Source organism: Simochromis diagramma, unplaced genomic scaffold (genome assembly GCF_900408965.1).
Source record: "Simochromis diagramma unplaced genomic scaffold, fSimDia1.1 OVJJ01000596.1, whole genome shotgun sequence".
Taxonomy (NCBI): domain Eukaryota; kingdom Metazoa; phylum Chordata; class Actinopteri; order Cichliformes; family Cichlidae; genus Simochromis; species Simochromis diagramma.
In genome coordinates this window covers 15,015,603-15,032,757 of record NW_024387245.1, presented here as the reverse complement: position 1 = coordinate 15,032,757, position 17,155 = coordinate 15,015,603, and the positions used below count along the sequence as shown (strand labels likewise).

At 38.0% G+C, this 17,155-nt stretch overlaps 3 protein-coding genes and 1 long non-coding RNA gene across 5 annotated transcripts in view; 3 read left to right on the top strand and 1 right to left on the bottom strand.

Annotated features, from left to right (window-relative positions):
- Nucleotides 1–17,155, bottom strand: part of LOC120714343 — an 873,031-nt gene that overhangs the window by 647,107 nt on the left and 208,769 nt on the right. The gene's annotated exons all lie outside the window — the stretch shown is intronic.
- On the top strand, nt 1,219–4,922 carry ptgdsa (prostaglandin D2 synthase a). Its single transcript, XM_040000501.1, has 7 exons — nt 1,219–1,395; nt 2,432–2,571; nt 2,985–3,061; nt 4,231–4,341; nt 4,433–4,534; nt 4,645–4,676; nt 4,815–4,922. Exons 1-6 carry the CDS (start codon nt 1,309–1,311, stop codon nt 4,674–4,676), a joined length of 549 nt encoding a protein of 182 aa, XP_039856435.1. The 5' UTR covers nt 1,219–1,308; the 3' UTR covers nt 4,815–4,922.
- Nucleotides 5,814–8,920, top strand: LOC120714334 (protein AMBP-like). 2 transcript variants are annotated; one of them, XM_040000496.1, is made up of 7 exons: nt 5,814–6,148; nt 6,722–6,867; nt 6,956–7,032; nt 7,158–7,277; nt 7,766–7,867; nt 8,201–8,244; nt 8,359–8,918. In XM_040000496.1, exons 1-7 carry the CDS (start codon nt 6,026–6,028, stop codon nt 8,437–8,439), a joined length of 693 nt encoding a protein of 230 aa, XP_039856430.1. In that variant the 5' UTR covers nt 5,814–6,025; the 3' UTR covers nt 8,440–8,918. The 2 variants fall into 2 exon arrangements, with proteins under 2 accessions (XP_039856430.1, XP_039856431.1); XM_040000497.1 differs by lacking the exon at nt 8,201–8,244 and having other exon boundaries at nt 5,815–6,148; nt 8,359–8,920.
- LOC120714327 (alpha-1-microglobulin/bikunin precursor) lies at nt 10,330–15,291 on the top strand. Its single transcript, XM_040000487.1, has 10 exons — nt 10,330–10,517; nt 11,192–11,334; nt 11,842–11,918; nt 12,014–12,130; nt 12,286–12,387; nt 12,771–12,826; nt 13,088–13,169; nt 13,261–13,428; nt 13,756–13,929; nt 15,162–15,291. The coding sequence occupies exons 1-10, from the start codon at nt 10,398–10,400 to the stop codon at nt 15,185–15,187; spliced, it is 1,065 nt and encodes a 354-aa protein (XP_039856421.1). The 5' UTR covers nt 10,330–10,397; the 3' UTR covers nt 15,188–15,291.

The window sequence follows — 17,155 nt, the reverse complement described above, 5'->3', positions numbered from 1 at the left end:
CACTTGGACTCTGATTGCAATGACACTTTTTTTTTTCTTCTGATGATGCAGACTGTCGAGTTTGAATTCTGATAGTGAGACAGGCTCCTCTTAATGGCTGTACCAAATATCGGGCTAAGAGGGTCATTTTAGATCAAGGTGTGTCCTTAAAAAGGAACGTGAAGGTAACTTTAATGTAATAAACTATTAAACTGATTTCAAAGAGAGATTTTAAGCAAAATATTATTTAATTTTCACATGCATGTATTCATCAAAGCACTGCAAAAACTTGTACATGTTGATATTTTCTAGAGAGGTGCGCCTTGTTTACTAAAACTTCACAATGCTGATTCAAATGAATGTCTTGGTCCCTGCAGATTTTGCTGAATTTTGTTTTGTTTTGTTTGTTTGTTTTTAAGATAGTTTATGACTCTGCCTCAGATTTGTACAGGAAACGTGCACTAATTTAGACCCAGGACAAATCTTTTTAGATGTGACCTGTCACCTGTTGAGCGTGCACCACAAACACACCTGGTGTAATTGTGTCCTACATTTAACATTTAAATCCACAGCTCATACTGTCCATTTTCCATGTTATTTTAGCTGTTGAAATTTGTTTGTTTTTGGTAACCTCTGTTTTTCAAAGATTTATGGAAAAACAAGGTGACACCAGTAAATCTCATAATGCGGAGGCTCTTTGGGAGAAACTGCTTTCTGTTCCTATTTCCTAAGGACATCTTAAGACCCAAATTGTACAAGCCGGCTGGTAAAGGTGTTTCAAAATCTGAGAAACCCCTCTAACAGAAAGGTATGAACAACTTTCTTGTAGGGACATGCGTGATACTTATGACTGACCCTGCTGTTGCGCAAACTTGTCCTTTTAAATGCGAATATAAGTTAAGCTGGAGGCAGCAGCCAACACAGCGGTACTCCATGGAAAAATGAACCATCAGAGCTGAGAAACAGGTTACTGGTCTCTCGACTTGTTTTTCCTCATGTGTCTTTCAGTGCGGGACAGGGAGTTGTGAAATCATGTGAGTCTTTGCTTTTGAGGACAGCTCATGAATCGCAGCTGATTCTGGTAAACCACAAGCTGAACCTATAAAGCGTTTAAGTCCGTGGCTGTTTTCAGACTTGCACATTTCCAACACTTGGCTACTGTTCCTTGAACCTTGGCGATGATTGGCTGACAACCAGGTGGGTGGATCAGCAGGGGAAAAAAGTAAACATCACCCCAGGCTTTGCCACTCTGTACCTCTCTTTGGCTGCACAGTTCACTTTTGGCTCAGGTCAGACACCCGCTCACCTCGCCGCTTCTCTTCCTCAGCCATGACGATGACTGTTGCCATGGTGATGCTGTGCATGATGATGGTACATGCAAATGTGAAGCCGCAGAAAGATTTTAGCCTGCAGAAGGTAGGATGGAGGGTGTTTGGTTTTTAAGCTTTTTTCTTTTTATATATTTTTTTATGTTCCAAACCACGTTTATTCGTTTTGTTAAGAACGGGGTTTCTTTAAAAGGAGAACAGCTGTTCTTTGTTTGTTACATGACGCCACCTACTGTCTGCTGATGGTTTTATGTGTGCGCACAGTTTGCGATGAGTTGCTACCTTACAATAAACAAGATTAATGCACAAGTAAATCGTTTGCTGGTTTGATGGACTGTGTGAGGTTAACTTTCTTTGGCATATGTGCCACAAGAAATGTGTTTGACTGGCTATGAAGTGGGATTATCCCGCACTTACTTCTTCTTAGCCATATTATGTCTGTCCGTTATGAAGAAAGCCTTTTAACGTTTTATTCTTTATTTTAAAAGTAAAATGTTTATTTGACACAAAGTAGTGCTGATTTTATTTTCCCCGCCAGGATTTTTTTTTTAAATGTAGGCTATTGTCTGTTATATAAGAGTAAAAGTTAACACTTTCCCAATATAATTATAATCATTAACATTAAGTCAAGTAAACACCGTTTTACATGAGGAAAAATGAAAGTGGCTCATCGGTTTTGATGTACATCGAACATTTGAGATAGGTAAGGATGCCCTGCTTTACACAAGTGCTTGCAACAGGGTACACATTACAGCCTATGATAAAATAAATATGTGAGCCACACCATTTCACTTCAAGATGTGCTCTTTCATTCCGATCAACACAAGCACTGTAGTTTATTTTGAGTCAATCCCACATACCCCACCTTGCTTCCTTAAATACTTAGTGCACCAATTACCCGACTAAAAATACTCCCAACACATTATTTGTGCCTTAAAATACAGAACCTCATTGTTTCAGGGAAATACTTCTTCCTCTTTATTTAAATAAAGAGCCCTGCATTTTGGTTTATGTCACCCAGTGCGTCTGGGACTGTGACAGACAGGTCACATGTAGCCTGTGCATGACTGCTCAGAAGTTCCAATAAACTGTGTCCTGTTTTTGTTTGTTTTGTGTGTGTTTAGTTTGCAGGAAAATGGTATCGCGTGGGGGTCGCCTATGACTCTCCGCGTTTCGTCCCATTCCGAAGAATAATTAAGGCCTCCATGGGCACCATCACGCCGCTGCCAAACGGCAATGCTAATCTCACAATGTGGGAGGCAACGTGAGTCTGTTTTTGCAGGGGTGACACATTTGATCACTGTTGACATATGTGGACACGCAGGGACATGCCGCTCAGTCTGTGTGAGAAAAGACGGTGGCAGAGCTTTTTTAAACTCTATTATGGGGCAAAGTCAGAACGCTTTTTAAGATCTTTTAATTAAATTTGACTTGTTATTGTGTCCATGCCCTTTATGTGCTCCAGTAACCTTTGTAATTTACACAATATGCTCTCACAGTTATTTAAGATGGCTGTTGAGTGGCAAACTTGCATACAACAATAATACATATTGGGCTTTATTGAATTAATAACATCAAAGCTATCATATGTGTGCTAGTCAAGGAAAAGAGTTAAACAGAGAGGAGTAAGAAAGTGACACTTGTGGATAAACACTCATTTGTCTTTGCTTTTTTCAGATCCTTTGGTTGTGTAATCAAAAAGTACCAGTATGAGAGGGCGAGTGTACCTGGACAGTTCACCTACTTCAGTGCACGTGAGTCTTTTTCTAAAGAGAACTGACTTTTTCTATCATAGAATAAAAACTTGACTGGTGCTCACAGCATGGGTTGACATTCAGGATCAGCAACATGTCATGAGCAAAAAAACCACAGTGATCACAAGGATGAAGCTGTGCAGTCCAGGCACGTGTGACAAAGTAATGACATAGGACTGAGAACAGGAAATAAGAGCAGAATACACACCCAAATATATTTGGGGGATTTTTCTTTTTTACTTTTATTATTTTTTACAGTTACGGTTTTCATGTGACATGTAAGTATTTTTTATTGTTTATATAGCATGCTGTCTAAATAACAAAATGTATATTATTAAATGTAGTAATTTAAAATGCATAATTTTTACAGTGGTATAATTATGATTATGTTAGAATTGTATTGTAATGAACATTTAATGTAATTGAATGTAAATTGTTCAATAATGTATAAAATTTTCATTACAATTTTGAGAATATTTTAAGTAGGTTTAAGTTTTCATGCGACACTTAAGTATTTTTTATTATTTATATAGGTCTGCTGTCTAAATAACAAAATGTATATTATTAAATGTAGTAATTTAAAATGCATAATTTTTACAGTGGTATAATTATGATTATGTTAGAATTGTATTGTAATGAACATTTAATGTAATTGAATGTAAATTGTTCAATAATGTATAAAATTTTCATTACAATTTTGAGAATATTTTAAGTAGGTTTAAGTTTTCATGCGACACTTAAGTATTTTTTATTATTTATATAGGTCTGCTGTCTAAATAACAAAATGTATATTATTAAATTTAATAATTTAGAATTAAATCTTAATCGAATTAAGATTCATTAACATCCAGTAAGTCAATACAAAAATTACATATCTTGTAAATTAATTTTATCTTCTACCAAATGCAATTGGGGGGTTTTTACGTTCATGTTTTTGTCTTTTTGTTTTTGTTTTTTGTTTTTAGCTTTTTGCATTTTAAGTAACCTATACAGGCCTAATAGAAAAATCATATACATCCCATTTTGGTTTAGTTCAGGCAATTCTGTTTCATCCAGATTTAATGTATTGGTCCATTTATTCATTTATTTAATCTGCCTATCAATTTGCTTTTAAATGTTCAACTAGCAGGGGTGCTAAAATCTCGTTTCTGTGTCACGATTTCTCTCAGGCCATAACATGGTGAAGGACATCACTGTGGTGGAAACAAACTACACTGACTACGCCATGGTCCTTAAGCACAAGGTTTTCAACAGAGAGTACACACAGGTGGCACTTTATGGTGAGACACGCTCACAGATGTGTCTGAACATGCAGGCCACTGCAATTCTGTCTTCTATACACCACATGTGTGTTTCTGTACTTGTCTGCAGCTCGCACTCTGAGCGTCAGGCCTGAGGTCGTGCAGAAGTTTAAAACCTTTGCCTTGTCTCGCGGTTTACCAAGAGAGTCTATTGTGATTCCACCTCCAGCAGGTGAAGCAAGGGGGAACACGCCTCCATATATACACATAGTATATACACATCTGCGCGCATGTTGAAGAAAAATTGTCATAATTTTGGTCTGTATGTTTTCTGGTGAACAGAAAATTGCCCGCCATCAGGGTCTGGGCGTTAGGTAAGGCAATTTCTTTTTTTTTCTTTTTCTTTTTTTAAAGAAAAATATATATAAAAAACACAGGCGGTTATTTTAAATCTGCGTGTGCGAATGATTTCTGTCCAGCTAGTATAAAATCATTTCTGTTCCCCCTTCTAGGTTCCCTGCTGTGCCTGAGATGAGGGTGGCATCATGTGTTCTTCGTGCTGTTCCAGCTCTGTGTCTGTGTCCAGTTTCTGACAGCATTTGTGTATTATAAACTATTATTAAAAAAAACTTCAGCAAACATGATGCTGACTGCAAATGGCACAAGAAGCAGATATTGCTGATTACATTTATCCTATAGATCAACCTTGATTGTGTAGTGTTTTCCATTATTTTCACAGTTCACATAGTTAAATAAACATTGACCTCCAGACTTTTATTAATCTAATTTGAGGGTGGGTTTTTTGTCTTATTATGGTTACATGTAAAATATGTTAGTATGTAATTCTGTGTTTTACTGTGATCTATATGTTCATCGCCTGACAGTTACCTCTACCAGCTATAATATTGGCGATACAGTCATCATATATCAATAAATATATTTCTGATCAGCTGCATTTTCCTTGAAATAAGAAATTTTACCTGCATATGCACAAACACTTTCTCTTGCATAAAGTGTTGCTGCAGAGGTTCACACTGAAAAGACAAATGTAAATAAAAGTTGGCTGCTTCATCGACTGCCCTGAGCCATATCAGCTGTGCTCTTTCACACTGTTGACATAATTAAATAAATATTCAGCCTGGACATAATAAATAAATCTCTGAGTAGATTATCTACAGTTTCTACTGCATTTGTGGCACAAAACAAGTGGTCTAAAGGTCACTGAAAGGAAGTTTTTTCCCTCAGTGAACACCAGGTGGCACATACACACCAGTATGTGACATACAGTTTATGATGCAGATATCATGATACCATGAGAAATGAGATTAAATGAGCTGTATGTTGAAGGGACACTTCTGTCTGTGGTAACATCAAAAAGTCTCTGTAGCTGATACTAATGCTACATTTCCCCACAATCTGTTAATTACTAACGTATATTGATCAGTTGTTTGTTTTAGCTTCAAACTCTGAAGTCCAGCAATTCATTTCTGATTATTTGGACCAAAGGACACACAGTGACATGCACACACCTCTGTGCACAGACACACTGATCGTCAGAACTTTGCGCGTTAAGTTGTGTCTTTTCTTGCTTCTTTTGGTCGTGTTTTGAGAGGGGATTCACAAAAGCCACATACGCAGGGTGTCTGTTTGACCCAGAAAGGCAGCAGACAAAAGTTTCTGGGAGGTGACAGAAAGAGACAGGTTGGACAGGCAGGCTAACAAAATGCAGGGAGCGGTCAGGCCTGTGTCTGTGCTGGTAATGGGGTGGGCCCTCGTGACCTTCCAGGTATCTCCTGTGGAGCCAAAAAATCTTACCCTGACCCAGGAGAACTTTGATCTGGAGCAGGTGAGTGGATAAAATACTAAAAAATGAAAATTCTTGAGTTATTTCCCACCCCACCCAACAACAAAGTTTATCACTTCTTTTCATTCAATAATATCTGAGGTTGTTTTTATTGCTGCACGTCAATCCACATGTTTTAATGTACAGTAATTATGAGTCTTGTCACACCACGCCTTGACTTCAGCAATCTTGGCACAAATTCCTGAGAAACATCAGCTTATCCAGAAGTCAGCTAAACATGTCACACCCCTGCTGATTCATCCACAGTACACTGGCTCCCTGTACTGCCATGAATTCACCCTAAAAACATGACTATTAACATTTGAAGTTCTTCACAGGCTCTGCCCTGCATATTTCACTGATCTCCTCCAAACTTAAACTTCCTGCAGTCTTCATCTGGGTGCCAGGTCCTTCTCTTATGCAATACCTAAACTTTACTCCCTCACATCTGCACACTCCTTGACAGAATTCAAAACTGCGCTCATGACATTTTTAAGCTGTTCTGTTTTGTTTTGACTGGTCCATTTTATAATATTAGTATCTGTTCTGTTTTATGTTATGGCGTGTTCCTCGCAGTTTATGGGAAAGTGGTATGAGGTGGCAGTGGTGTCTACCTGCCCTCATTATATGCAGCGTAAGAGGGGAAACCCTGTCATTGTTGCACTTGAGCTGAAACATGTTGCATCTGAGGAGAACTTCACCATGACAGCCACTGCTTTCAGGTCAGATTCACCCACATGCTGTTTCTCATGCAGTGGATGAGTATGCTACACTCAATATAACCTTTCATGTGTTTGTGTCTGCATATAGGAACAGCTTGTGTACGGAGACTTCAACAGATTACAGTTTGACGGACACTCCAGGGCGATTCTTCTACCACACTGCAAGTATGTTTTCTGCTTTCCTGCATATATAGTACATCCTTCCTGTGACATGTGTACAATAAAAACATTCTCATGATGCTAAAATAATACTCAGAAAACCTGATGCGTTAACACTTTATTTTCTACAGGGCTCGGGGCCGATGTTGATGCCTTTGTGGTTCATACCACCTATGATGAGTATGCTGTGATGCTTCTGCTGAGCACAGAGAAACCATCAGGAAATAAAACCACCATAGCCAAACTTTACAGTGAGTGACCACTGTTGGATCATCAGCCATTTTACCTTTGATTTATCAAGATATCTGTGTTGATTTTTTTTTAGCAGTGCATTTCTTTGTGTCCAAATTAAAACAAGGGTCAGGTACTTTAATTTATCAATCAATATTAATTATGAGTAAGCTAATAATAGACTTCACATTCCCAACACCTAATCTAGTGTACTTAAAGCAGGTAAAACTTGCAAAGCTTCTGAGGCTATTGTATAAAATCTAATTGTCTCTATATCTGACTGTAATCTTGTTCAAATCATGAGATCTCACATTTAGCCTTTTAATTTGGAACTATTTAATGTTTTTCAATATAAAATTATAAAAACATAGAAATTTGTTGTTCTCACAGAGATTTTAGGAACTTTAAATGTGCTGATTCTAACACTTCCTTTCTGTTTCCTTCCAGTATTTAACAGAGTATGAACAGTCAGTGTTATAAAACACTAAAGAAAATCTGTCCTCTTCAGGTCGGACTGTGGAAGCAGGCCCCGCTGTGCTGGATCACTTTAAAACACTGGTCAGAGAGCATGGAATGAGAGACGATGCTGTCATCATGAATCAGGACAAAGGTGCACACATTCCCTGAGAACTATTGATGATATGTCTTACACTCGTCATCTCCATCTTTAACATTTTTTGCCCAGTATATTCACTATCCTCTGCACATGTCCAAATCATCTTTACATGCTGTTCAACCTGAGCTCACCCCCCCCCCCCCCCCCCCCCCCAAGCAGAACAGATTTGCCTGCTGGGATAGCCATGTTCCATGTTTGACACCCTTACTGTTATTTTTCCCGCTGTTATTGAATATTATCTTCATGGTTGTGTTTTGCATGTTTAGTGTTTTCTATTACTAACTGCGTTTTAGAAAGTCATCAACTCTAATCCTTCTGCCTTTACAGGTGAGTGTGTTCCAGGTGAAAAGATGACAGAGACACCTACTCAGGTGCATGCTTCACACTAACATATAACATATAACACTGTAAAACCCAAGATTTATAACTATGTTAAAGTGATGAGTCTTTAATGCATTTTAATACCTTGTATGTCATTATTTCAGGTTATTGTTCCCAAAGGGTTAAATAGAAACGCAGTTCCACGTACGACACATCCCCAAGAAGAGTTCACTGTTACCATCTGACCCTATCCTTACCATCCTCCTCTGTCAGATAAATCCTCTGCATGTCCTCCTTCACTATATCCATGGATCTCCTCTTTCACTCCTGCCTGGCAGCTACACGTTCAACATCCTTTGCCAAGTATATCCACTATACTTCCTTTGCTTATATCTAAACCGTCTCAGCCTTACCACTCTAACTATATTTCTGAACTGCTCTACCTGAGCTGTCCCTCTGTGGTACACGTTTCTAATCCTTTTTGTTCTGGTCAATCCCAACAAAAACCTGAGCATCTTCAGCTCTACCACCTTGAGCTCAACCTCGAGGTGGCAGACCTCGAGGTCTTTTTGTCAGCGCCACTGTCTCCAAACCAAACATCATACCGGGTATGACTACCAGCGTTTAAACCTTCCTTTTACTCTTGCTGCTGTCCATCTGTCACAAATCACCCACTCGACTTTGCCTCCACTCTCTTGTTAACTGTTGATATAAATAAAAATATGTAAATGTAAAAAAAATGCAATAAGGATGTTGTGTTTCTGTCAAATTTGAGCATTTTAATAAATATATATTTGCTACAGGATCAAGTGTAAAACCTGAAGGATACGATCATCACAAGAAAACCAGATTCACTAAGTATATTTATTTAGACTGTTTTGATAGTGCCAGGCTCCCACAGTGAATACTACACCACAATGGTCTACTTTTATACATGAAATACTTTCTGTGTCAAAATTTCATTTTGATGTGTATAAGCACTTTGCAAATCTAAAGTTTATCTAAATTAATTTGGATTTTCAGACTACATAAAGGAATTTCAAGTTCTTATATCATACTGCAAAGATTTAATATACAGCTGGTACATAGTCCAAAATGCAAATTGTTTTTTAATGTGTGAAACAAGTTTAAATACAAAAAAAGGACTTTAACTTTTAAGGCCCTTTGAAAGCTTCACCACCTGCTATATATGGCATGGTGTGCTAATACTTTCTACAATTATTTATCATATGCATTTGGATGTGCAAGTTTAAGAGATGTGACAAATATTTATTTAAAGATAATATTTTATTGCCAATATTATTTCAAATAAAGCGACCATGCTATTTGAGAAAAAAAAAAGCACCAAACATATGGCAAGTGTAATAAAATATCTCATGTACAAATGTTTCCTGTATGTTTCACTGCCCCAAGGAATCATTTTCAAAATGGGCTGCACCGCTCCCCAACGGGACATGGAGGGAGAGAGCTGAAACAGAATCGTGCATGCATGTGGATACCTTGTAAATTTACTCCAACATCATGGTTTCACATTATAAAGTTACTAAATTGTAACTTTATAATGTTACAATTTACACATGTCTGGAATCATACATCAGTCCAATCCAAGCACTCAGAAATGTGATTCTGGCTAACCTACTATCCAGTCATATCTGGTCCTCTTTGCTCTCTAACCTGTCTGTGAATAATATTATAACATTTTTCAGGTTCCAGTGTGATCGTGAGCTGGGGTCCTGGTCTGTACATCCACTGGTACAAAGTGCAAGCTTGAGCTACCAATAGTTATTTAGGTATTACAAGGGTGGAGCTGTAGACGGCAGCTCACTCGCCAAGATACGTAACTTTTTGTATATGCGCCCAAAGCATTGTGGGCTCTGTAGTTCAGAAAAGATAACTTCTATAACTTATACACATTAGGATGAACTAGTATGCTATTGTTACTCATTAGTCCCTCCAATCATGACAAGTATTGATTTGTTTGCATTGCAGTGGTCAGGTGAGATACACAAAATCTGAACTTTGCTCTTTTACTTGTTTGTTTTTTACTCAGCTGTGGGGGGGCTGGGTACATGAGGGGTCCCGGCAAACATAGCCCATAGCAGTTCAATGCACTTTCTCCTAATCAAGAGGTGAGAGGGGGCTGTTTTGATGTTTCATACTTAGGGGACATTGTTACCAACGCGTGGACAGACAAGCTGGTGAGATGCAGAAAGCAGCGACTGTGATTACTCTGCTGGTCCTGGGATGGACCTGGAGCCTCGAGGGGCTCCCTGTACTCACAGACCCGCTTTACCCCACACAGGAAAACTTTGATTTAACCCAGGTAAGTGCTCGAGTTCTGCGCTCCTGTTAATATTCTTTAACATTGTGCATATTGCATAATTCTGAGAAGTGTTAAATGCAAAAAGTTAAAAGCAGGAGATGCTGGTATGCCCTTTTCCTGTGTATTTAAATTCTAACATTTTATTTCTTTTAGTGTTTACTGAAAATTTCTTTAAGCCTTAATCTCAAGCAGAGGAAACCTAAAAAATATGAGGATTATATGCTGAGGGCTTTTATAATGGAAACTAGAGCTGTTAGTTGCACAGTGCAAAGGTCGGGTATGAATCCATTGAGTGCACATAGATAACTATGACAGAGCAAGCCTAAGGTAATATTTATCTATTTCTCATTGCAAAACATCCTTTATGATCCAGTCAAATGACTGCTTCAAATCACTTGTATTCTCAGGACTAAGAAGGTCCAAAGTAAACGTTTCCTTTAGATGTAGAACACAAGGACCTCTCCAAACTTGTATTTTTAAAACAAATGTAAAATAGTTTAATTAAAGTTGACTTTTTGCTTTAAACCCAGCATTAAAACAACATTTAACTATATATTTTTTTTAATAATCTATATTTGTAACATCTTTATTTTTATACCAGATGTTTGGTTAAGCAGTCTGTGAGTTTTATATCAATTTGTGAAAATCTTCCTTTTGTTTACCTCTCCTGACAGTATTTGGGAACATGGCATGATATTGCCATTGCATCCACATGTCCCTATATGCAACGTTATAAGTCAGGTGCAGCCATCGGAAAACTGGTACTTCAGAGAGGTGATAATGAAGGCAAACTCAAGGTGACTCGAACTTCACTGAGGTTAGTAGAAAACGCATGGGTGTGCGGACACAAACAGTAATGTACAGCAAGCATGTATTTCTGACAGCAAAACACACAGTCCACTATTGTGTTCCCTTCAAGCTGGGTGGGTTTTTACAAAAAAATGTTTTTTGTTGTTTGTTTTTGCTAATGTACTCATTCTAAACATTCTAGCAGACATATTGAGGGAAACTGGATTAACCAAAATTTAAGAGAAATCTGGCAAAAAAACAAACATAATATTTAATTTTGCTGGATGAATTTTATTTGTGAAAGCTACCAAATTCTGAGAATCTGCTGTAAAAGAAGCTATCAAGCTGTAAAATACCAGTAGCAGCTGTAACATTAATGCGATCTGCTCACTGATGTATTAAACATGTTTCCTCAAATGAGTCTCTCTACACATTAACTGCTTTTAACTCCAGTATATTCTATACCCCCCTCTTTGTGTGTGTGTGTGTGTGTGTGTGTGTGTGTGTGTGTGTGTGTGTGTGTGTGTGTGTTAAGACGAGGAACATGTATGGAGAGGATCGAGGATTATGAGCTGACCACCACACCAGGACGATTCTTCTATCATGTTGCAAGTATGTCTTTAATCTGTTTAAATAATGCTGTACGTGAGCTTTTGTACAGCGGATTTTTCGATATTATGACTCTCCCTGTACTCTCCCTCTCACAGAGTGGGGGGCAGACGTGGATGCATACGTGGTTCACACAAACTACAATGAGTACGCCATAGTAATAATGAGCAAGCAGAAGTTATCAGGCAATAAGACCACCTCAGTTAAGCTTTACAGTGAGTAAACGCTTCCTAAAAATGTAAACCAAAATGGATTCATTTGACAGTCCTTAAGTATACACTTGATTGTTGTTATAGTGATTATCAGGTGAAGTCCTGAAGTCTTAATGCCATTTTAAGGTTTTTATTTTCCAAATGATTGTGTTCTTCAGGTCGAACTATGACTGTGAGAAACACTGTCCTGGATGACTTTAAAAGACTGGTTAAAGACCAGGGAATGAGTGATGCCAATATTATCATTAAAGAGAACAAAGGTACAGCTCACACATACAGACACACACATAGACAGATTATCTCACACGCTAACACTCTTCTAAAATGGAGTGATAAGTGTACAGTCTTCCTCCGAGATCAGTACTCTAGTTCTTACATTTTAAAGAAATCAGCCCAGATCTACGCTCTATCTCACAGATCTCGGCTCACACACACACACACACACACACACACACACACACACACACACACACACACACACACACACACACACACACACACACACACACACACACACAATAAAATAAAAAACATAAACACATAAACTTGAAGAATGGAACTGTTATTCATAACATCTTAACACGACATTTTAGGCTATAGATGAAGTATATGAACAAATGACACTACTTCACTTGATCTGCAGGTGACTGTGTCCCTGGAGAGGAGGTGGCAACAGCCACAGCTCAGCCTGAGCCTCAGGTATTACAATCTATTTAACATTGAATATTTTATGCATATGCTTTAATTGTATTTCCTTTAAAATGCATGAAAGAGTAGCTGTTGTCCTTTGTACTCAGGAGTTTGAGTTTTATGGTAGAATTCATCATAAATGAATTACAAGGCCATCATATAATCCATGTGAGAGGTTACATTATAGGAGATCATTTTATCGGTATAATGCAGATTATTTGTGGTTGAGTCATTTTTGTATCTCTGAGTCTGTGTGTCTGTGTTAAACAGCGTGTGAGGAGAAATGCAGTGCCTTCTTTGGCTCCAGATGTGGAGGGCTCTGGTGACGATACAGCTATGTTCAATGGGACTGGTAGGATATCATCTTATGCTAATGATCAAGTTCTGATTCTGATGTTGTATATTTTCTTATGCATATGTATATTCCCTCGCTGTTCCCACAGAGGCCTGTAAAGCAGCACCAGACACAGGACCGTGTTTCGGGATCCACGTGCGTTACTACTACAACTCCTCTTCAATGAACTGCGAGCTCTTCAAGTATGGAGGATGTTTGGGCAATCAGAACAACTTTGAAAGTGAAAGGGACTGTTTGCAGAGTTGCCGCACCGAAGGTAAGAAAAAACAAACACAACATGACATTTGCTAATGTGCATAGATGTCTGTGCAACACACGTGCAAATTCAGGTTTTGGGGGGTTTGGTCCAACATTTAATTATGGATTCAGCTGGGGTTTCCAAATGACACGTAAACAGAAGAACACTTATTTTCTATGAGAAGCTACTGTGTTTGTTTTCAATGAGGCTCCTTATAACAGCCACAGAGAAAGGGACTGCAACTGTTTTGCAAAGTGCAATTCATGTTCTACTTGAGACTCTTGTGGCACACCATGAATGAATATTACCTATATTATATGGTGTGTATCTCTTTTGTCATTTCAGCTGTGTGCCGTCTGCCTATGGATGCTCAGCCCTGCACAGGGAAGCCTCCCATCTGGGCTTTTGACTCCACCGCTGGTCTGTGTGTGGCCTACAAAAGCGGCTTCTGCCAGGCCAACGGCAACAAGTTCTACAGCAAGGCAGAGTGTGAGGAGTACTGCGGGGTGATGAAAGATGGTGCGAAAATAAAACAAGTATAACAGAGCAGAACTGTGGCAGGATGCAAATAAACACAAAGACACATTTATCTCATAGAAATCCCACAGATTCCAAGTCCATGGCTGAGGCACTTAAAAAAAATCTCCCAGCCTTGTTTTTTTTTCATATGTAAACACAAAACCCAATTTTCAAACAACATTTTTTTATAAAAAAAACCCTCTAACCCTTATGGCTAAACCACATCATCACATCAAAACAGTTTTAACCAGTGATCGTACACACACACACAGCCAGTCGAAACAAAACCATTACTGCTATTATGCTACTACATCAAAAAAAAAAAAAAAAAAGAAAGAAGAGAAAAGAAAAGAAAAGAAAAGAAAAGAAAAAGAAAAACAACAATGTTAACAACACGTAGCTCCGGTCGTCTTGCATCTTAGGATTTACTCATGGAAGTGGCTTCTTTCACATGTTTCTCATGCAGTGTAATTATAATGATTAAATGGGAACATTATGTTGTATGAGAAAAAATGTGGAAGGGGCCACTTTAATGGGTGTTTGTGCTGGAAAACATAAACATTTATTGCAGAAAGGGGCATTTTTCAATCTGGTTGCCATTCCATGAGCAAGAACACAGTCTGTCACAGCTCAAATGTCATTTGGAATTACTGTTGTTAGGCATGAACTTACTCCTCCTCCTCCTCTTATAAACAGCCCTTCTCTATCTCTCTCTGATTGTTTGTTGATATTGAGCTTCAACTCAACCAATGCCATTCTGTGACGATGGACTGATTGACTAATGTTACTTACATGACATCATTAGCAAGAAGTGTGAAGAGTTTTAATTTGTTGTCGTTGTGTTGAATTTTTTTTTTTTTAAGATATTTTTATGGAGGGACAAATTCCAATCGTGTGAGTAAGGTTTTTCACAGGACTCTGTGCAGACCTGTGAAAAAACTAATTACACCCTTACTGCTTCCAAAGAAAAATTGAGATTTCACAAAGGTTTCCAGAAAAATATGCTCTTATGTCATTTGTTCAACAACTAATAGCCCAAATTGGGTCATGCAACAGAGCCACGATCCCAGTTTGTAAACCTATAAAGGAAAACACTTCTGCTCACTGGAAAAACTGTTGATGCATGATAAATACAAGTAAAAGTTACAGCTCAGTTTGAATCAATTCCTGCAAATGCATCAAGTTCCCAATACATGCTGGTCCAAACAATGTATATGCTTTTTTTTAAACAGATGAAGGGCTCCTCAAGGCAAACTGACTGAGATGAGGAACCACTGCTGCTCAGTCAACATAAAGGGATACGACACAAACCACCACAGTAACAAAATATGGCTTTGTCTCAGCAGTGTTGTCACCAATAAAAAAAAAAAAAATCAATACTATGTTTTTCAGTTGCTTCTTGTTTGTTACTCTTACTTCTTGCAATACCAATTATAACATCACATTATGAGCAACACCTGTGTTTTCTGTGTGGTTTTGAATTTTTGCTTGGATCAAAAATTTTATAGCACTTAAGAGTTTAGACTGAATCAGCTTCCCTGACTCAATGTGTGAAAATGAACAGACCAGGTAGATGAATACCATTATAAACAATTTTGTGTGCTAAAATATAACGCCTTTGTGGTATTTCCTACTCAAAAAAATATCATGTGAAATGTTACCAGCAGAGGTCCCCATCATTTAAGGTTTAGAGCCAAACGTTCATGTTCCCCTCCCTCCTTCCGGATGTTGCAGTCTTTCTGGTTCACAGAACAAATACTGTGCACAGTCTTTAATGTGTTTTGCGGTGAACATCATAGAAAAGGTACCAACATGCAACCATACACACGTGAATTGCATACACTAATGATTACAGCTGAAAGAATATACTTCTCCTTGGTGACAGTATCAAAAATGACACAGTATGCATGTTTATGGTATACTTTCCGGTGCTCAGGGACTCTATCAACAAATCTAAATAAGAAAGGTTTCCTAATATTATAAGTAAACAAACTGTTTGAGACATGTAAGGGTGAAAATGCTATTAGGATCACCATACAACAATCATCAATAAATTCTTCTGTTATTTATTGCATGGACCTCAGAATATCCTGGCCATAAATTATATTGTATGATCCTACATTGTTAATCCCATAATGTGCTAATAATTATAGCCATGGCTGTGCTAGTTTATATGAATGTGATATTTTCATGTCACATAGATGTCTTGCATACTTACAGTAATAAAAGGATCTATTCTTAGACCTTGATAAGAATAGTGTATTAGCACTTCATGATATAGTCCCAGACCTAAGTGGCTATTTCCTGGCATTTATCATGTAATTGTTTCAGTCTAATTTTTATCACCATAAAATTTTCATTCAATTGTAATTACACATTATTATCCATGTGCAGGCTCTGTTATAGAGAATCCTAACCTCCACTTCTTTATTATCAGGGGTGCAAACTGTATTACAGAGTATCCCAATATACTTCTTGCATTGTAATTACGCATTATTATCAGGGTGTATGCCATCTTGAATAACTCTGATAACACACTTTACAGCATCTTGATGGAACAAAAAACATCAGTAATGGAAGACTCCTCTCTCACAGAGAAATCATTCGCACCCACAGCCAGCAGGCTTTTAAACTCTCGTGTTAATAGCAGACGAGCTATGTCAAACATATGAATTTCCCTTTGGGATCAGCAAAGTTATTTTTATTCTTAAGCTGTATTATAGAGTATTTAACCTCTAATGCTTTCATTGTTATTACACTGTATTTTGAGATAGCCTATAGTGGGCTTTGATTAATGTACTAGGTGGAGTTAAAGGGGAGAAGGTTTGGTGTGCTCTCTCATTCAAAAGGATGAGGACTAAATAATCCAGACAAAAAAGACATGAAGAAAAGCCAGGAGGGGGCAATATTTCTCTGTTGGTGTTTCACAGATATATCACACACAATCTCAATTAGATTCACACAGATTTGAATACATTTCGCAGAAAATGATGAGTCATTCACTGCTGCAGAAATATCACATAATATCTCAACTATTCTAATTCTAATTCTAACTAATCCTAGGCTATTTGCCCTCTTTTAATTTTCACTCTTCCAAAGGAGCCAGGCTTCCTGCTCTCAGTTCCCAGAGTTCCTGGCTGCTGGCAGTAGAATGCTGGGAATATCCGGAGAGGAAGGGGAAGTGACATCACAGAACTGACCTTCCGTACCAAGCCAGATCACCTGG